Genomic DNA, 15,060 nt, shown 5'->3' on the forward strand with positions numbered 1-15,060 from the left:
TTGGCCACCCCGCCCGGCCCTCCCTTTTATTTTAAATTAAAATTGAATTAAAAAATTGCTTTATAGGTTGAGCATGGTGGCTCACGCCTGTAATCTCAGCACTTTGGGAGGCTGAGGTGGGTGGTCATTTGAGCTCAGATTTTTGAGACCAGCCTGGGCAACGTGGTGAAACCCCATCTCTACAAAAAAAAATACAAACATTAGCCAGATGTGGTGGTGCAATTCTATAGTCCAGTTATCAGGGAGGCTGAGATGGGAAGATTGCTTGAACCCAAGAGGTCAAGGCTGTTGTGAGCCGAGATCACATCACTGCACTCCAGCCTGGATGACATAGTGAGACTCTGTCTCAAAAATAAATAAATAAATAAATAAATAAATAAATAAATAAATAAATAAAAGAAAAGAAAAGAAAAGTAGTTGCTTTACAGCAATTTCTGTGTAGACATTTGTATCAATGTTTACCTTATGGTTTCTACATTTTGTGTTATGTGGATTCCTAGCTTATGAATGCTTTTATCAGTTTTCTTATATTACTTTTATAATTTCATCTTTTTTGTATTTAAATAATTGAGTTTTCTGCTCTTTATTTTGGTAAAAGACTCAAGTATGGATCAAGGTTTACTTTTTCCCCAAATAATATTTCCTTGGCCCCCGTTCCCCATTGATTTAAAATGCCATCTTTTAAAAATACGCTTTAAGCCCATGTATACTTCTGTGTGGACCTGTGATTCTATTCCATTGACCTTTGGCTATTTCTACACTAACATGACAGTGCTATAACTACTATAGTTTTAAGTGGGTTTCTTCTCAAATTTTATTATTTTTTTGTTACGGAAACCCCACCCACAATCCAAAGATGCATAATTAAGTGGTTAACAATTTCCTTCCTATATCTTGCCACTTCTAAGTCCTAAAATATCCCATTAAAGGGATGAAGTAGGGTTTTGGAGGTCCCTTGGTGAGCTAGGTGTAACCCCTTTGTCCCTTTTTATTATGTGATGGTCTAGAGGGGCACTTGGAGAGCTGGGGCAGCAAATAGGAATAAGCCTGGAAATTTTGGTATTTTTACTGCTGATACAGCCACACCAGCAAGTACCAGCTGAATACCAACTACATGGATGTGTGTGTTTATATTATGTTATAGATATACATTAAGTATAGGTAACTATTCCTATTTTAATAAGCTTTTTGAGATGTAATTCACATACTATGCAATTCGCCATTTTAAAGTGTACAGTTCAGTGCCTTAAAGTATTAATACATTCATGAAGTTGTACAGCAATCACCACTAACTAATTTTTGTATATGATATGAGTTAGGAGTCCAAATTCCTTCTTTGCATGTGGCCATCCAGTTCTCCCAGCAACGTTTGTGGAAAAGATTATTCTCTCCTATTGAATGGTCTTGGCACCCTTGTTGAAAATCAGTTAATCCCAGCCTGGGCAACATAGAGAGACCCTATCTCCACAAAAAATCAGCCAGGTGTGGTGGTGCCTACCTGTAGTCCCAGCTACTCAGGAGGTCAAGGCTGTGACTGGGAGACAGAGCAAGAGCCTGTCTAAAACAAAAAGAAAGAAAATAGAAAACCCACTAATCATAGATGCGTGGGCTTATTTCTGGACTCTCATTCTATTCTCATTCTCTCCATTGATTTATATGTCTATACTTAAGCCAATAGCACAATAACAGGTTTTCAAAATCACTAATGGGGCCGGGCGCTGTGGCTCACGCCTGTAATCCCAGCACTTTGGGAGGCCGAGGTGGGCGGATCACCTGAGGTCAGGAGTTCGAGACCAACCTGGCCAACATGGTGAAACCCCATCTCTACTGAAAATACAAAAATTATCTGGGCGTGGTGTCAGGCGCCTGTAATCCCAGCTACTCGGGAGGCTGAGGCAGGAGAATCGCTTGAACCCGGGAGGTGGAGGTTGCAGTGAGTCGAGATCATGCCATTTCACTCCAGCCTGGGCGACAGAGGGAGACTCTGTCTCAAAAAAAGAAAAAAAGAAATCACTAATGGATGCCTAGTTTTATGAAAAGCCTTTGCAGCATTTAATGATATGATCAGATGTTATTTCTCATCTGACATTTTAACATGGTGGTGAATTAGTCTTTTCTAATAGTGAACAGTCTTTGAGCCTGAGGTCTAGGTTGTGTTCTGTGTTTTGATTTTCTGTTACCTCGTAAGAGTGGAGGGCAGGAAGGTGAGCAGTGCATGAGAGGTCTTAGTGTGCACACACCAGAGTACATGCTTCTCTGGTCTTAGTACTCATTATGATCATCAGTATCTGCATATGCCTGGTTTCTGATGGTTAATTTGCTCACCTGGTCTCTATTGTTTCAGGATCCTATTATTTTCATTGCAGTCAGTGAGCCCAGTTATGTCACTGCATCCCCTACTGTCAGCCCTGGCTTGCAGAGGAAAGCCACTACCAAACCTCTCAGTGCTGTGGTGCCCCTCTCACCAGGCCATTCCTTGTTGCTTGATAGTGGGTGTACTTTTGGGATCCTCCTCTCAATATAGCCTTCTGGCCGGTTTTCCAGCCTTAATAGTGTTATCCATGGTAGCGAGCTCACTTCTCCGTCCTCTTGTTCCTTCTTCCACTGCTTGCCATCTGCAGCCTGGCATTGCTTCCTCGCCTAGTGTGAACCATTGTGTGTTCGTTTTCTATTTAAGAAATTACCTCAAACTTAGTGGCTAAAAACATCTATTAATTAGCTCACATAAGTCAGATATGTCTGGTATGGCACAGCCAGGTTCTCTGCTCAGGATATGAGCTAGGCTGAATTCTTTGGAGGCTCTGGGAACAGTGTACTTCCAAACCCATGCTTGTGTTTGCAGGACTGAGGTCCTCGTCTCCTTGCTGCTGTCACTCGACTGCTCTCCACGCCTAGAGGCCACTTTCATTCCTTGTCCAAAGACTCCCCCATCTGTGCACCTGCAGTAGCTGTTATGGCATCTTGTGTTTTGAATCTCTGACTTCTTCCATGTCTGACCTCTAGACCCTGATTTCAAAGGTCATTTGATTAGGTCAGATCCACCCAGATGGTATCCCTATCTTCAGGGTAACTAACGTGGGACCTATCCTACATCTGCAAATCCCGTTTGTCATGTGTGTTAGTTTCCTGGGCTGCTGAAAGAAATTCCTCCAAATTTGGTGGCTTATAACAACAAACATTTATTCTGTCAAAGTTCCGGAGGCTGGGAGTCCTAAACCAAGGCATTGGCAAGGTACTAGCCAGGTGGATTCCTCCTGGGGCCTGTGCTGGAGAGGCCTGTCCCCTGCGCTCTCCCAGCTTGTGGTGGTTGCTGGCTGTCTTTGGTGTTCTTTGGCTTGTAGCTGTGTCACATGGACACTATTATTATTATTATTGAGATGGAGTCTTTCTCTGTCACCCAGGCTGGAGTACAGTGGTGTGATCTCAGCTAACTGCAACCACCACCTCCTGAGTTCAAATGATTCTCCTGCCTCAGACTCCCAAGTAGCTGAGATTAAAGGTGCCTGCCACCACGCCTGGCTAATTTTTGTGTTTTTGAGCCAGAATTTCGCTCTTGTCGCCCAGGCCGGAGTGGAATGGTGCAATCGTGGCTTGAACCTCCCAGGTTCAAGCAATTCTCTTGTCTCAGCCTCCTGAGTAGCTGGGATTACAGGCGTCTGCCACCACACCCAGCTAATTTTTGCATTTTTAGCAGAGACAGGGTTTCACCATGTTGGCCCGGCTTGTCTCGAACTCCTGACCTCAGGTGACCCATCCACTTGCCTCAGCATCCCAAAGTGCTGGGATTACACGTGTGACCCACCATACCTGGCCGAAGTTTTGTATTTTTAGTAGAGACGGGGTTTCACCATGTTGGCCAGGCTGGTCTCGAACTCCTGGCCTCAAGTGATTTGCCTGCCTCAGTCTCCCAAAGTGCTGGGATTATGGGCATGAGCCATGGCGCCCAGCCAGGATGCAATGATTAATAAAAGATTTCCTGATAGTTTAATTCATATAGAATAGTGTTTAATTGCTTTGACTTATTATTAAATATATTTTAATAATATAAGCCTGGAAATAGAATCATTTATTATTCATGAATGAACCACTTACTAAGAAATGATAAATTCAATATTAAACATAAAAACCAAAAATTTCATTTTAAATCTATTCATGATTTGAGATTTTTCTTACACAGTCTTTGTTATATACTTTCTTGAACACTATATAACTCATCCATCTATTAATCCTCAAAAAGTGGACTGGGAAGAAGAATGTAATTAAAGGATAGGCTATATTTTTATATTGTAATTGTGCAAAAAGTAACCAAAAGAAATATTTTCTTCCTTTGTATTTTGAAAATGGGTAGAAATAAAGGCAATTTTGGATAACTTTTGTGATTAATGTACATATTTACCTGCTTTGATAATGGAACCTCTTACTACATATTAATTAACTTTGGGAAGGTCAGTTTTTAGTTGTTAAAAATTTGTTATTCTTGGCATAGTTGGTTAAAGATGGAGAATCTGGGATTTATAATAAATTTGAACTAATATTAAAATATTAGAGCTTTTTTAACTTATAATAGTATTTAGGGAAAGGAATTGTGTTTCTTTGATTGGAAGAACAATGCTTCAGAATTTGTTCTTGATTGGAATTTCTGTTTAAATGATATAAAGTATGCTAGAAAAAAAATGTAGCTGCCAATTACTTTCTTCCTCTCTTGGCAAAAAGAAGCCATTCTAACTGCGAATGCTTGTTCCCGTCTGCTGCAGCTTAGTCCTCCTGTTCTTCCACCTGTGCTCCCTTAAAGGAATTTCAATTGCTCTACTGATAAAATTTTTTAGATGGAACCATCTGAAATTACCCAATGGTTGTTTTCTTCTGTTTTAACAAGGGAGGTAAGGAAAAAAAAAAATCCTAATCCATGTCATACTTTGGAATTAAACTACAAAGCCTCATAAGAGTAAGCCAGAAACTGTGCACATTCTGTAAAGATGTGTTTGCATTTCATAAACAGCTAAAGGGCAGCAGCAAGAATGACTGCTGTGTGGCAAATAAGCCCTGTTCTTTTTTTTTTTTTTTTTTGAGACGGAGCCTTGCTTTGTAGCCAAGGCTGGAGTATAGTGGCGTGATCTCGGCTCACTGCAACCTCTGTCTCCTGGGTTCAAGCAATTCTCTGACTCAGCCTCAACCAAGTAGCTGGGATTACAGGCACCTGCCACCACACCTGGCTAATTTTTATATTTTTAGTAGAGATGGGGTTTCACCATGTTGGCCAGGCTGATCTTTAACTTCTGACTGAACTCGTGATCCACCCGCCTCGGCCTCCCAGAGTGCTGGGATTACAGGTGTGAGCCACCGCGCCCGGCCAGTCCTGTTCTTTATACTTCCCCAGAGTGTTCCTCTTCTGCCTGGCTGCCACCCCCACCTCCCCAAGCATTTTGTCAACATCTAATGCATCTTCCCTCATATGTAAGAAATAAGCAGCCAAGTGTGGGGGCTCATGCCTGTAATCCCAGCACTTTGGGAGGCTGAGGTGGGTGGATCACCTGAGGTCAGGAGTTCGAGACCAGCCTGGCCAGCATGGTGAAACTCCTACTAAAAATAAAAAAATCAGCTGGGCGTGGTGGCGCATGCCTATAATCCCAGCTACTCAGGAGGCTGAGGCAGGAGAATTGCTTGAACTTGGAGGTGGAGGTTGCGGTGAGCTGAGATCGCACCAGGCTGGGCAACAAAGCGAGACTCCATCTCAAAACAAAACAAAAAACAAAAAAACAACCCCTCCTCCCGTGATTCTTTTTTTCTATCAGGTATCAGGTTCATAAATGGGGAAGTTTACGTTTTTGTTTTTGGCATTTTCTGAGGCTTATGAGACTGGGGACTAAGGCCTAAAACTATTTATTTCTTTTAGTATAATAAAGAGAGTCTTTTATTTTACTGATACATTGATAAATATTTGCAAGAGACACAATAATAGCTAACTCCCACATTTAGTAAGTGCTTCTTTAATTGCAGCGGGACCCTTCTGAGACAGTGTCTGTGAAAGATGTTTTGGCCCGAGCTGCAGCCAAGGGTCTGCTGGATGGGATTGAGTTGGGTAAATCATCAAAACGGGAGAAGAAGAAGAAAAAATCAAAAACATCATTGACAAAAGCTGCCACTGCTGATAATGGCATCCAAATGAAGATTGCTGAGTTCCTGAATCGAGAAGCTAAAGCCAGTGCTAATCTATCAGAGACTGTAACAAAACCACCTCTTCCCCAGAAAAATACTGCTCAAGTGGGGGCTTCCTCACAGACCAGAAAACACAAGCTGGCCCCTCATCCTGCAGTGCCTACATTTATGAAGAACACTTGTCCCTCCAGACCGCATGAACGGCAGACACACTTCATAAGACCTCGGCCAGAAGACAGAATGGTTGCTCTGAAACCCATCGAGATTGTTCTGCCTCCAGTCTTTATGCCATTTTCAAGTCCCCAAGGGATCAGATCTTGGATGCCAACTCAACATTTGTACTGTCATTGGGTTGCCCCCAAGGCACTTGTGCCCACCTGCCTTCCCACACCTTCACTATCCAGAAAAGGGGAAAAGCCTAAAGATGACACACGTTCCTCCCTACTCAGGCCTCCTCGGCGATGGCTTTGATTGTCTTGTTTTTTTATAGGGGCCAAAGAGCAGTTGATTTTTTTTTTCAAAGTCTAGTACTTTTCTGAAGGTTCCACATCTCTACATAAGGTATTCTTTCTTTTGGTCACTTAAGGATCTTCTAAGATACTAGTTTCAGAGATATTCAGACAAGTGAGAAACAATAATGTAGGAGTCAGCAAAGCAGAATTCAGAGACTTCAACCGATCAGTGCTGCTCTGAGAGGATCCAGTTAGAGACTCAGTGTCAGCTGTCAGAACTTATCTCACTCCTGTGAACTTTCAGGCTGGACTTAAAGCTGCCAAGTTTCTCCTGCAGGGAAGGAAACACTGCTTCCTTTCAGCAGGCAGCTCATTAGAAAGCCGAACAGGCAAGCGATCCCGGCCTCTCCCGCCAGCTGACTGCTCTTCAGCATCCATGCAGTTGGAGTCGTGACTTTCTCAATCACGATCAAGGGTGATTTTTTTCTTAAATATCAAGCTGTTCTTTGAACAGGGAGTGACATGAGTTTTTGTAACGTGACTGAAGTTGAGTTTAAGTAGGAAGCGCAGGAAGTTCCCAAGTGCCAGGTGTGTGTAGCTCAGAGACGCTTTTACATGAGGTGTCTCTCACTGGGGGAGCTTCCAGGATCGTGAATAGACTGGACACAATCATCTCTCCCTTCCTACATGTCAAGCACTGTTATAAAAAAAAGACTGTGAGCAAATTTCCACCTAAATATTAATAATTCTGAAGAGGCAAAACTGTTGAATGCAAGTGATACCTACTGTTGAAGTAACCCATACATTTTTGATTCTCTTCAAAGATCAGGCGATACAAAATCTACAAGTCATTTCAAACAACACACAGGAATCAAACTTTGGTAAATCATTTCTGATGCACAATTAAATATATTGTAGCACTCTTAATTATATGAAATGTCGATTCATCTTGAATGTATTATCAATTGCCTACCAAGAATTGGTATGGTTAGCATTTCTGGGTCTACCGATTTTTCATCATGGCAACAGAAATTGTCATTAAATAGAATAAGATACAACCACATATCTTATTGTTTAAAACATTCATAGACATAGTCATAAAGTTTGAATTTAAAGTTTTGTAATTCAGTTGTATAGAAATGTTATGTAAATTCCTAAAATGCTCAATTCAGGTGGCATGGTTTTTAGAATATTACCCTCTTCAAGATGAATATTTAGGTCTATTTCAGCTCTGATATTCTATTTTAACTTTCTTACTTGAAATGAGGACTAAAAGAGAATGGTGAATTTTATTATAGCGGTAATAAATTTTCTTTTAGCTTAGATTTACATTTATCAGTAAAACTTGTCAGTGGGCTGGGTGCAGTGGCTCACATCTGTAATCTCAGCAGTTTGGGAGGCTGAGGTGGGCAGACCACTTGAGCCTGGAGTTCCACACCAGCCTGGGCAATGTGGTGAAACCCCCAAACCCCATCTCTACAAAAACCACAAAAATTAGCTGGATGTGGTGGGACATGCCTGTAGTCCCAGCTACTTAGGAGGCTGAGGTAGGAGGATTGCTTGAGCCCAAGAGGCGCAGGTTGCAGTGAGCCAAGCTTGCCCCAGTGCACGCCAGCCTGGGCAACAGTGAGACCTAGCCTAAAAAAAAAAAAAAAGTGTCAGTGAAGAAAGAAAACAAGACTTTTATACTTGAACCAGGCTTATATTTTAAATTCCCACAGAATTCTTCACGTTAATTATCACTCTTGAAAAGTACAGAAAGATATAAAATGCTCAGCTTATTTTGCTGATTTTGAAAATGAAACACTATCTTCTTGCCCTGAAATTATAGCACGTGGCTCATCCTCTTACCCATCCAGATTTCTATCTGGGTTAGAGTAGTCCATGCCTCAAGGAAGGCGGTGCAGCTTAATTTAAAATTGTTCAGCAAAGAATCCCATTATATATCACAAGAATCCCTTATCCTTTCTGGCCCTCCCCGATACCAGACTGAAAAGTATTCCATTGTCCAGAAGTAACAGGTCTGAGGTTTTTATTTTCAAGTGTATTTTCTGTGATGTTAGGGCTCATTGTTATGGAATAGTTTAGGATAATTTTCTCATCTCTACAGTAGCATGTGATTGAAGTCACAATTTGTTGCCACTTACATTGAGTATCTCCCAACATGCAATTTGGCACTAAATTATTTTTCTCTTTAGAAGTATATGAAGATTCTGAATTAAACCATTCATTAATTACACTGCGGTTTTCTTCTTTGACAACCTTCTATGAAGGACAGGATCAATTATTTAAATGCTTTGGTGGAGTGAAAAGCGAAAGGTACTTTGGATAAAAGCAGTATGAGGCCGGACATGATGGATCACGTACTTTGGGAGGCTGGGGTGAGCAGATCACCTGAGCTCAGGAGATCGAGACCAGCCTGGCCGACATGACGAAACCTTGTCTCTACTAAAAATATACAAATTGGCCGGGCGTGGGTGGTAGTCCCAGCTACTCGGGAGACTGAGGCATGAGAATTGCTTGAACTTGGGAGGTGGAGGTTGCGGTGAGCCGAAATTGCACCACTGCACTCCAGCCTGGGCGACAGAGTGAGAGACTCTGTCTGGAAAAAAAAAAAAAAAAAAAGGCAATATGAGAGAATTCTAATGAATATTGATTATGCTGACACATTTCACTTGGCATTTTACATTCTTGGACTTTAAAGTGCTGCAAAATTATAAATAATGAAATTACTGGTATTCAGATACTCCAACAGCAAATTTATATTTTTAATCTGAAATTATTTACCACCATATAATGCTTGAAACTGTAATGAAATTTTATTCTTTTTTACTGCCTAGAGAGAAACCACTGGGGAAGTGCAAGATGAACAAAAAGCGGGGACATACTTTAAATTCTATTTATCTGCCTTCCTGTGCCTAACAGTTGAGCTAAATCAGATTCAACTGATTTTTCTAGTTACCTTTCATTTTGGATTTAGTGTGTGTACATTTTTTTTTTTTTTTTTTTTTTTTGAGACGGAGTCTCACTCTGTTGCCCAGGCTGGAGTGCAGTGGCACCATCTCGGCTCACCGTAAGCTCCGCCTCCTGGGTTCAGGCCATTCTCCTGCCTCAGCCTCCTGAGTAGCTGGGATTACAGGCGCCCGCCACCACGCCCGGCTAATTTTTTTTGTATTTTTCAGTAGAGACGGGGTTTTACTGTTAGTCAGGATGGTCTTGATCTCCTGGCCTTTTGATCCACCCACCTCGGCCTCTCAAAGTGCTGGGATTACAGGCGTGAGCCACCGTGCCTGGCCAGTGTGTGTACACTTCTATTCTTTATTCTTTGAAGTCAGGTTATTAAAGGAAGTGATAAACTTCTTTGTGCTGAAATATCACAATCCTAGAAAGACCGCTTACAAAAGACTCAAGTTGGTGACTAAATAGGCTTCTGTGTCCAGAAGGCCAGCTGGCCTTCCTGATCACCAAATAAGCACGGGGTAATTCCTCAAAATTAAAGTTATTTCCTAGTTCTTACCAGGCAGAAATATGTAGTAACTAATCAAAGCAAAATGCTCCATTACTAAAGTGATTTCTAAGAAGTGTGAGGTAAGAATAATTTAAAAATAACTAGAGACACTAAATTTCTATTTCTATTCCTTGTATATGTGACTAAGATGCCAGATAAATGAGCCAAACGTTTTATGCAGCTAAATTTATTCTCACAACAAATTACATTTAAATGTGTAAAAGTGGTCAACAGGAACAGGGACGTAAAGGAAAACAAAGCGTTCTTTCACAGGAAGCAAGCTGCTCCGGAGGCCAGGGACTACCGCTCGCGTTGACACCGTGTGAGTGGGTATCTTTGCCCTGAAGCTGAAATTAAACTTTCTACTGGCCATGCGGCACACGCTAGATGTGTATTAGGTTAAGCGTGGCCAACTAGAGAGCGAAGGGGCTTGTTAGTTAAATTGTGCTAATATCAGTTAGGAAAATGCTTGTCATGTTATGGCGAAATCTTGAGTTTGGGTTGCAATGCCTGGGACACGAACGGGCCATACAAACGAAGGAAAGCTCTGGGGCTTCCAGGCAATGGCCTTGTGTCAAGTCATCTTACAAGTGTCCATCCTGAAATCGTAAAGTGGATTTAAAAAGAAGTAGCAGCGCCACAGCTTGTCACCAAGAACTTATTGTAATGGAAGTGGGCCTAGTGTTCCTTCATGCAGCAAGACAGACGGACAAAACAATGGTCCTAATTAGCTATGAGTGATCTTATATCCAGGTGGAAACAAAGGGCATGTGCACATGTATATATCTCTTAGGTGAAATCACACATGTTGTGAAGGGTAGAAAAACGAAGCACCAAGCAGTGCTTTAGTCTGCAAAGGAAAGTTTTTAGCCATAGGCGTGTTGGCTAGTCATTCCCCTTGACACTGCGAAGGAGCAGATGTATGAGGTGGCAAGTCTGTGTCTATCTAGCTGCTTTTAAAAAATAAAAGGAACTTTAAGCATTTTGCCTTTTCTTCTACATATCCCAATAGAAATGTGACTACAAATCATTACAAAACCACTTTTTAGGCAATGTATAGTTCACTGAGATTACTTAGATCTGGATATACTGGGAGATAATATCCAGGAAAGATAATACATTAACACAATAATGCAGTATATTTCAGTAAAAATAGAATAAATAAAATAAAAATATTTAAGCTGTATTTAACAGGTTAATTAAAAATATGGTAAGACATACAAGGCATCGTGAACATGGCTGCCTGTTTACCGAATCACAGATCTAAAGAATGCATAGATAGATAACTGAAGTGTCACTAAGATATCAGGTAAAACATTGGCATCCTTTCACAGACAAATACACACATACTTTCATACATACTTTTTGGCCATGGCAGAAAGTGTCTGAACATACTGTTTAACATAATTTTACAAAATTAATTTGTATTTACCATACAATGCCATTTTCAAAACAAAACAACATCTGCAGTAAAGTTTTCAATATGTTATGTAAAGGCTATCATTCATCTTAATGCATCCTATAATTGCATATATAAATCAGTTTGCTACTTAAAGCTAGCTCAGAATTCTTGTTGTTGAAAACAAGCAAATGTATGCCTTAAAAAATGAAGAGGGGGTTCTGATAGAGATTTCCAATATAAAAGTGAGTAATTTGTTTAGAATTTTGAAATTTATCACACTAAAACGTTTCACTACAGAGACCATGATGAAAGATCACTGTAAATGATTTCTGAACAGCTTTTCAAAGGGCACAGCAAGGATTTTCTTAATGCAGTGATTTCTTATGATGGCAATGGTTACTTCAGATCAGTAGTACTGGTGAAATGTAGATTGCATTTCTAAAGTAGCATAGTTTTGTCATAACATTAGGGTGCTAAGACAATTCCAGTCCCCCTGCCCCCCACCCCTCATGAATTCTGAAGGAATGGCTGGTAGAAAAGCCACCCACTCATTCCATCATGATCTCTGGTGGCTAAGTACCATGAGTTAGGAATGTCTCTACCACAAGTTGCATCTGGAAAATCTCGTAGATGGAACAGGCTGTGAATGTAGAATCCTGTCCTCTACAACACGTTTGAGGCACACTGTAGGAAAACAGTCTTGGACTTAGAGAGGACAATGGCATCATCATTAATACCACTGCGTAGGGAATTTGGACATCTTTCTCCCACTCGTATAGGGAATTCTAAGATTGCCTGACAATAGATCTTTCCATACCTGCTCTTCTTAGTATATGCCAAGTCATTCTGGAAAGGCTCTTCCTGACAGATACGGAGGCAGCATAACACAGCAAGAATGGGGTCCTAGTCCTGGTTATCTCATGAACTTTGGTGAGATCTTAGGCCAGTGGGTTTAGCCTCTTGGTACTTCATATTTTTACTTCTAAAGTGTATTTAGTGCCTTCTCTACCTTGTAAGGCTCAAATGTGGTAAGAATGTGGAAACCACTTAGACAACTACATAGCAGTGTATAAACATAAAGCATTGCTTTTATAACTGGATGTTGTAAATGTTAATTTTAACATTAAAAAGAAGTAATCAAGACTAATATTGAAATTGATCGCCTTAGCAACTTCCTTTTAAAACGACAATGTCAACAAGAGTCTAAATCTGTATGTCTTTACAGCTAAGTTTCTCATCTACATAAAAGGAGCAGGAAAATGCTATTTTGGGAAACTTGTTAAATAGTCCATTATTTCTATGTAGACTTTGCTCAGATATGAAAATTTCAAATCTTCAAAGTAAAATGGAAAAAATATAAATTTAAAAATGTATCTAGTTGAGTCCAACAAATTCTAATATTAAATACATAAATTCAAGGAAAGGTTCAACCTAATGTAATTTGTTGCCATAGAGACAATAAATGATGGACAGACAGCTTTCTGGGCAAAAGCATCAGAGGGGATTGAGCTGGATGCAGAATTCCAGCAGAACCTTTACCTCTAGCACATGGACTAGCCAAAATAACACGGTGGTAGAAATCGAAAATAATCGTGCATGATGGAAATATCAATGATATTTCCTCAACTTCAAATTGCATATCAGCTAATTCTCAAACTAAGGATGAAAGGCTGATGAGGAGTATTTCATCTTAATGTTTATGTAGAGAATGGCCATAGTGAACTATAATTCTCTAGCTGCACCGTACAACATAAGGCAGAAGTTTAAAATATGTCCCACCCAAAATGCATTATGATTTTATTAATCTCTTTTAAAAATAATCAGTTTGAAAACCATCTGAAAAGAAAAGCTATGTTTTGTTCGATTTTAATTCCTCAAATTTAGTTTTCATCAATTTTGAAGTTTCACTTTTTCCAACATCCCACAAACAGCTGTAGACATGAAATGGTGTCCATGTGTCAAAGAGCTTGTCAAGGAAAGCTGCCAGTTGGTTTCTATACTGATGCCAACAGCCAATTTTGTCAACCAACAGGTTCAATTTTATGAAAAATTAAAACACAAACTCGCCATCCTATTTTTACAGCAATTCAATGGTATCTGCTATGCAGTGCCTACTCCAATGTGGATAACAGGGCAAAGTGCAGTAGGACTTAAAGGTTGCTTGTGACAGATCCAGCCAAGAAGACAGTGAAACTAACTCACGCATCATTCACTCCAAGGACGCAGCATTAGTTCACTAGGAGGGGTGTGGCCAATTCTTCTCTCTGTATGTGTGAAGTAATGTTCACAATATTTACAATAAGAAAAAGACCTTCCACTGCGCATGATGTAACTTACAGCAAAAAAAATTATTCATGCTTCTTTTCATATCACATGATGGTGGCAAGACGAGAGAACATGCTTGTCTAACACTGCTTGGTTAAGGGTAAATTCTCTGAAGACAAAGCATCAGCAACTGGATGGAAGGTCAGATGGCGGAGTTCATTTTCTTTAGTGTAGCTAGTCAATTTTCAGGTAAATAGCCGAGTCGTTTCGCATGTGCAGCTATGGCGTTTCGGTGACGGGGCGTTTCTGTTTCAAAGTGTCAATGAGGGATAAGACCCCTCGTTTTACATTGGTTGTGACTCTTCTGGTCACTGAGTCCGCTGGCGGTGGAGGTGGTCGAACTTTCAGAGAAGGCGGCCTGGCTACCAAGCACTTCTGATATCGTAACTGAAATAAAACAAAACGTGTTTTAAGGTAATTAATGACATATTATTTCTTCTTCTTTAATATGACTTTAAGTCATCACCCATATATTGACTCCCAAAGGTTAATGACCTAGTTCCTGAACATAAATCCAAGAGTTATTTTTTTCTATATGTGAGTGCTTTAAATTCTCCTAAAATATTAGGCTCAACAAAGGGGTTTTGGCTTTTGCCACCCTTCCATCCATTTCCACCCTCCACGTGTCCTCTATATTGATAGTCCGCAACGAATACACCTCACAGTCAATGAGCTAATGAAACCAGAAAGCATTGGGAGAGAGTGTGTTACATTTTTCATCAGAGACATACAGATCTAGGTGGGTACTCATGGTGCACTGACAGCACAGTAGAAAGGGCATAGTTTGAATCTAAGGTCTATCACTTGTGAACCCCAGGCAAATTATTAAATCTCTCTGAGCCTCAGTTTCTTCAACTGTAAAATGGCTGAAGAAGGTACTGTTTAGAGAGGGTGTTATGATTAAATAAGGAATGCTGGTAATGCTTGAGGAACACCTGAAATAGGCCTACCAACACAGAAGGCATTCAAAAACGTTTGTTTCCTTCCCTATTTCCTGTTTTAATTAAAAAGATGAGGTATTAAGATTTCGGGATACATTTTACATGCAAGTCTAAATCTGTATGGATTAATTTTTAAAAATCCATTAGCACTGGCACAAGCGATAATTCCTGTTCTTCAGAAATATAACAATGTAGTCCACCTGGTTTTGCATAATGGGAAGGTAAGTAATTCTTTAAGATTAGATAAAAAGTTTTTTTTTTTTTTTTTTTTTTTTT

General features: G+C 40.2%; 2 protein-coding genes across 19 annotated transcripts in view; one reads left to right on the forward strand and one right to left on the reverse strand.

Annotated features, from left to right (window-relative positions):
- NSUN7 (NOP2/Sun RNA methyltransferase family member 7) overlaps positions 1–7,666 on the forward strand; it is a 49,946-nt gene extending 42,280 nt beyond the window's left edge. Inside the window, 2 exon segments of the mRNA XM_017854280.1 lie at positions 4,793–4,880; positions 5,998–7,666. Coding sequence (XP_017709769.1) covers positions 4,793–4,880; positions 5,998–6,627 — 718 coding nt within the window. The 3' untranslated portion in view covers positions 6,628–7,666.
- A 2,621-nt stretch (positions 7,667–10,287) lies between these two features.
- The window catches only part of APBB2 (amyloid beta precursor protein binding family B member 2), a 430,702-nt gene continuing 425,929 nt past the window's right edge, over positions 10,288–15,060 (reverse strand). For all 18 annotated transcript variants that reach the window (XM_017854485.1, XM_017854599.1, XM_017854539.1 and 15 more), the window contains one exon: positions 10,288–14,230. In XM_017854485.1, coding sequence (XP_017709974.1) covers positions 14,063–14,230 — 168 coding nt within the window. In that variant the 3' untranslated portion in view covers positions 10,288–14,062. The remainder of the gene's footprint in view (positions 14,231–15,060) is intronic.

The sequence above is a fragment of the Rhinopithecus bieti genome, unplaced genomic scaffold (genome assembly GCF_001698545.2).
Source record: "Rhinopithecus bieti isolate Rb0 unplaced genomic scaffold, ASM169854v2 scaffold_2339, whole genome shotgun sequence".
NCBI classification, from domain to species: domain Eukaryota; kingdom Metazoa; phylum Chordata; class Mammalia; order Primates; family Cercopithecidae; genus Rhinopithecus; species Rhinopithecus bieti.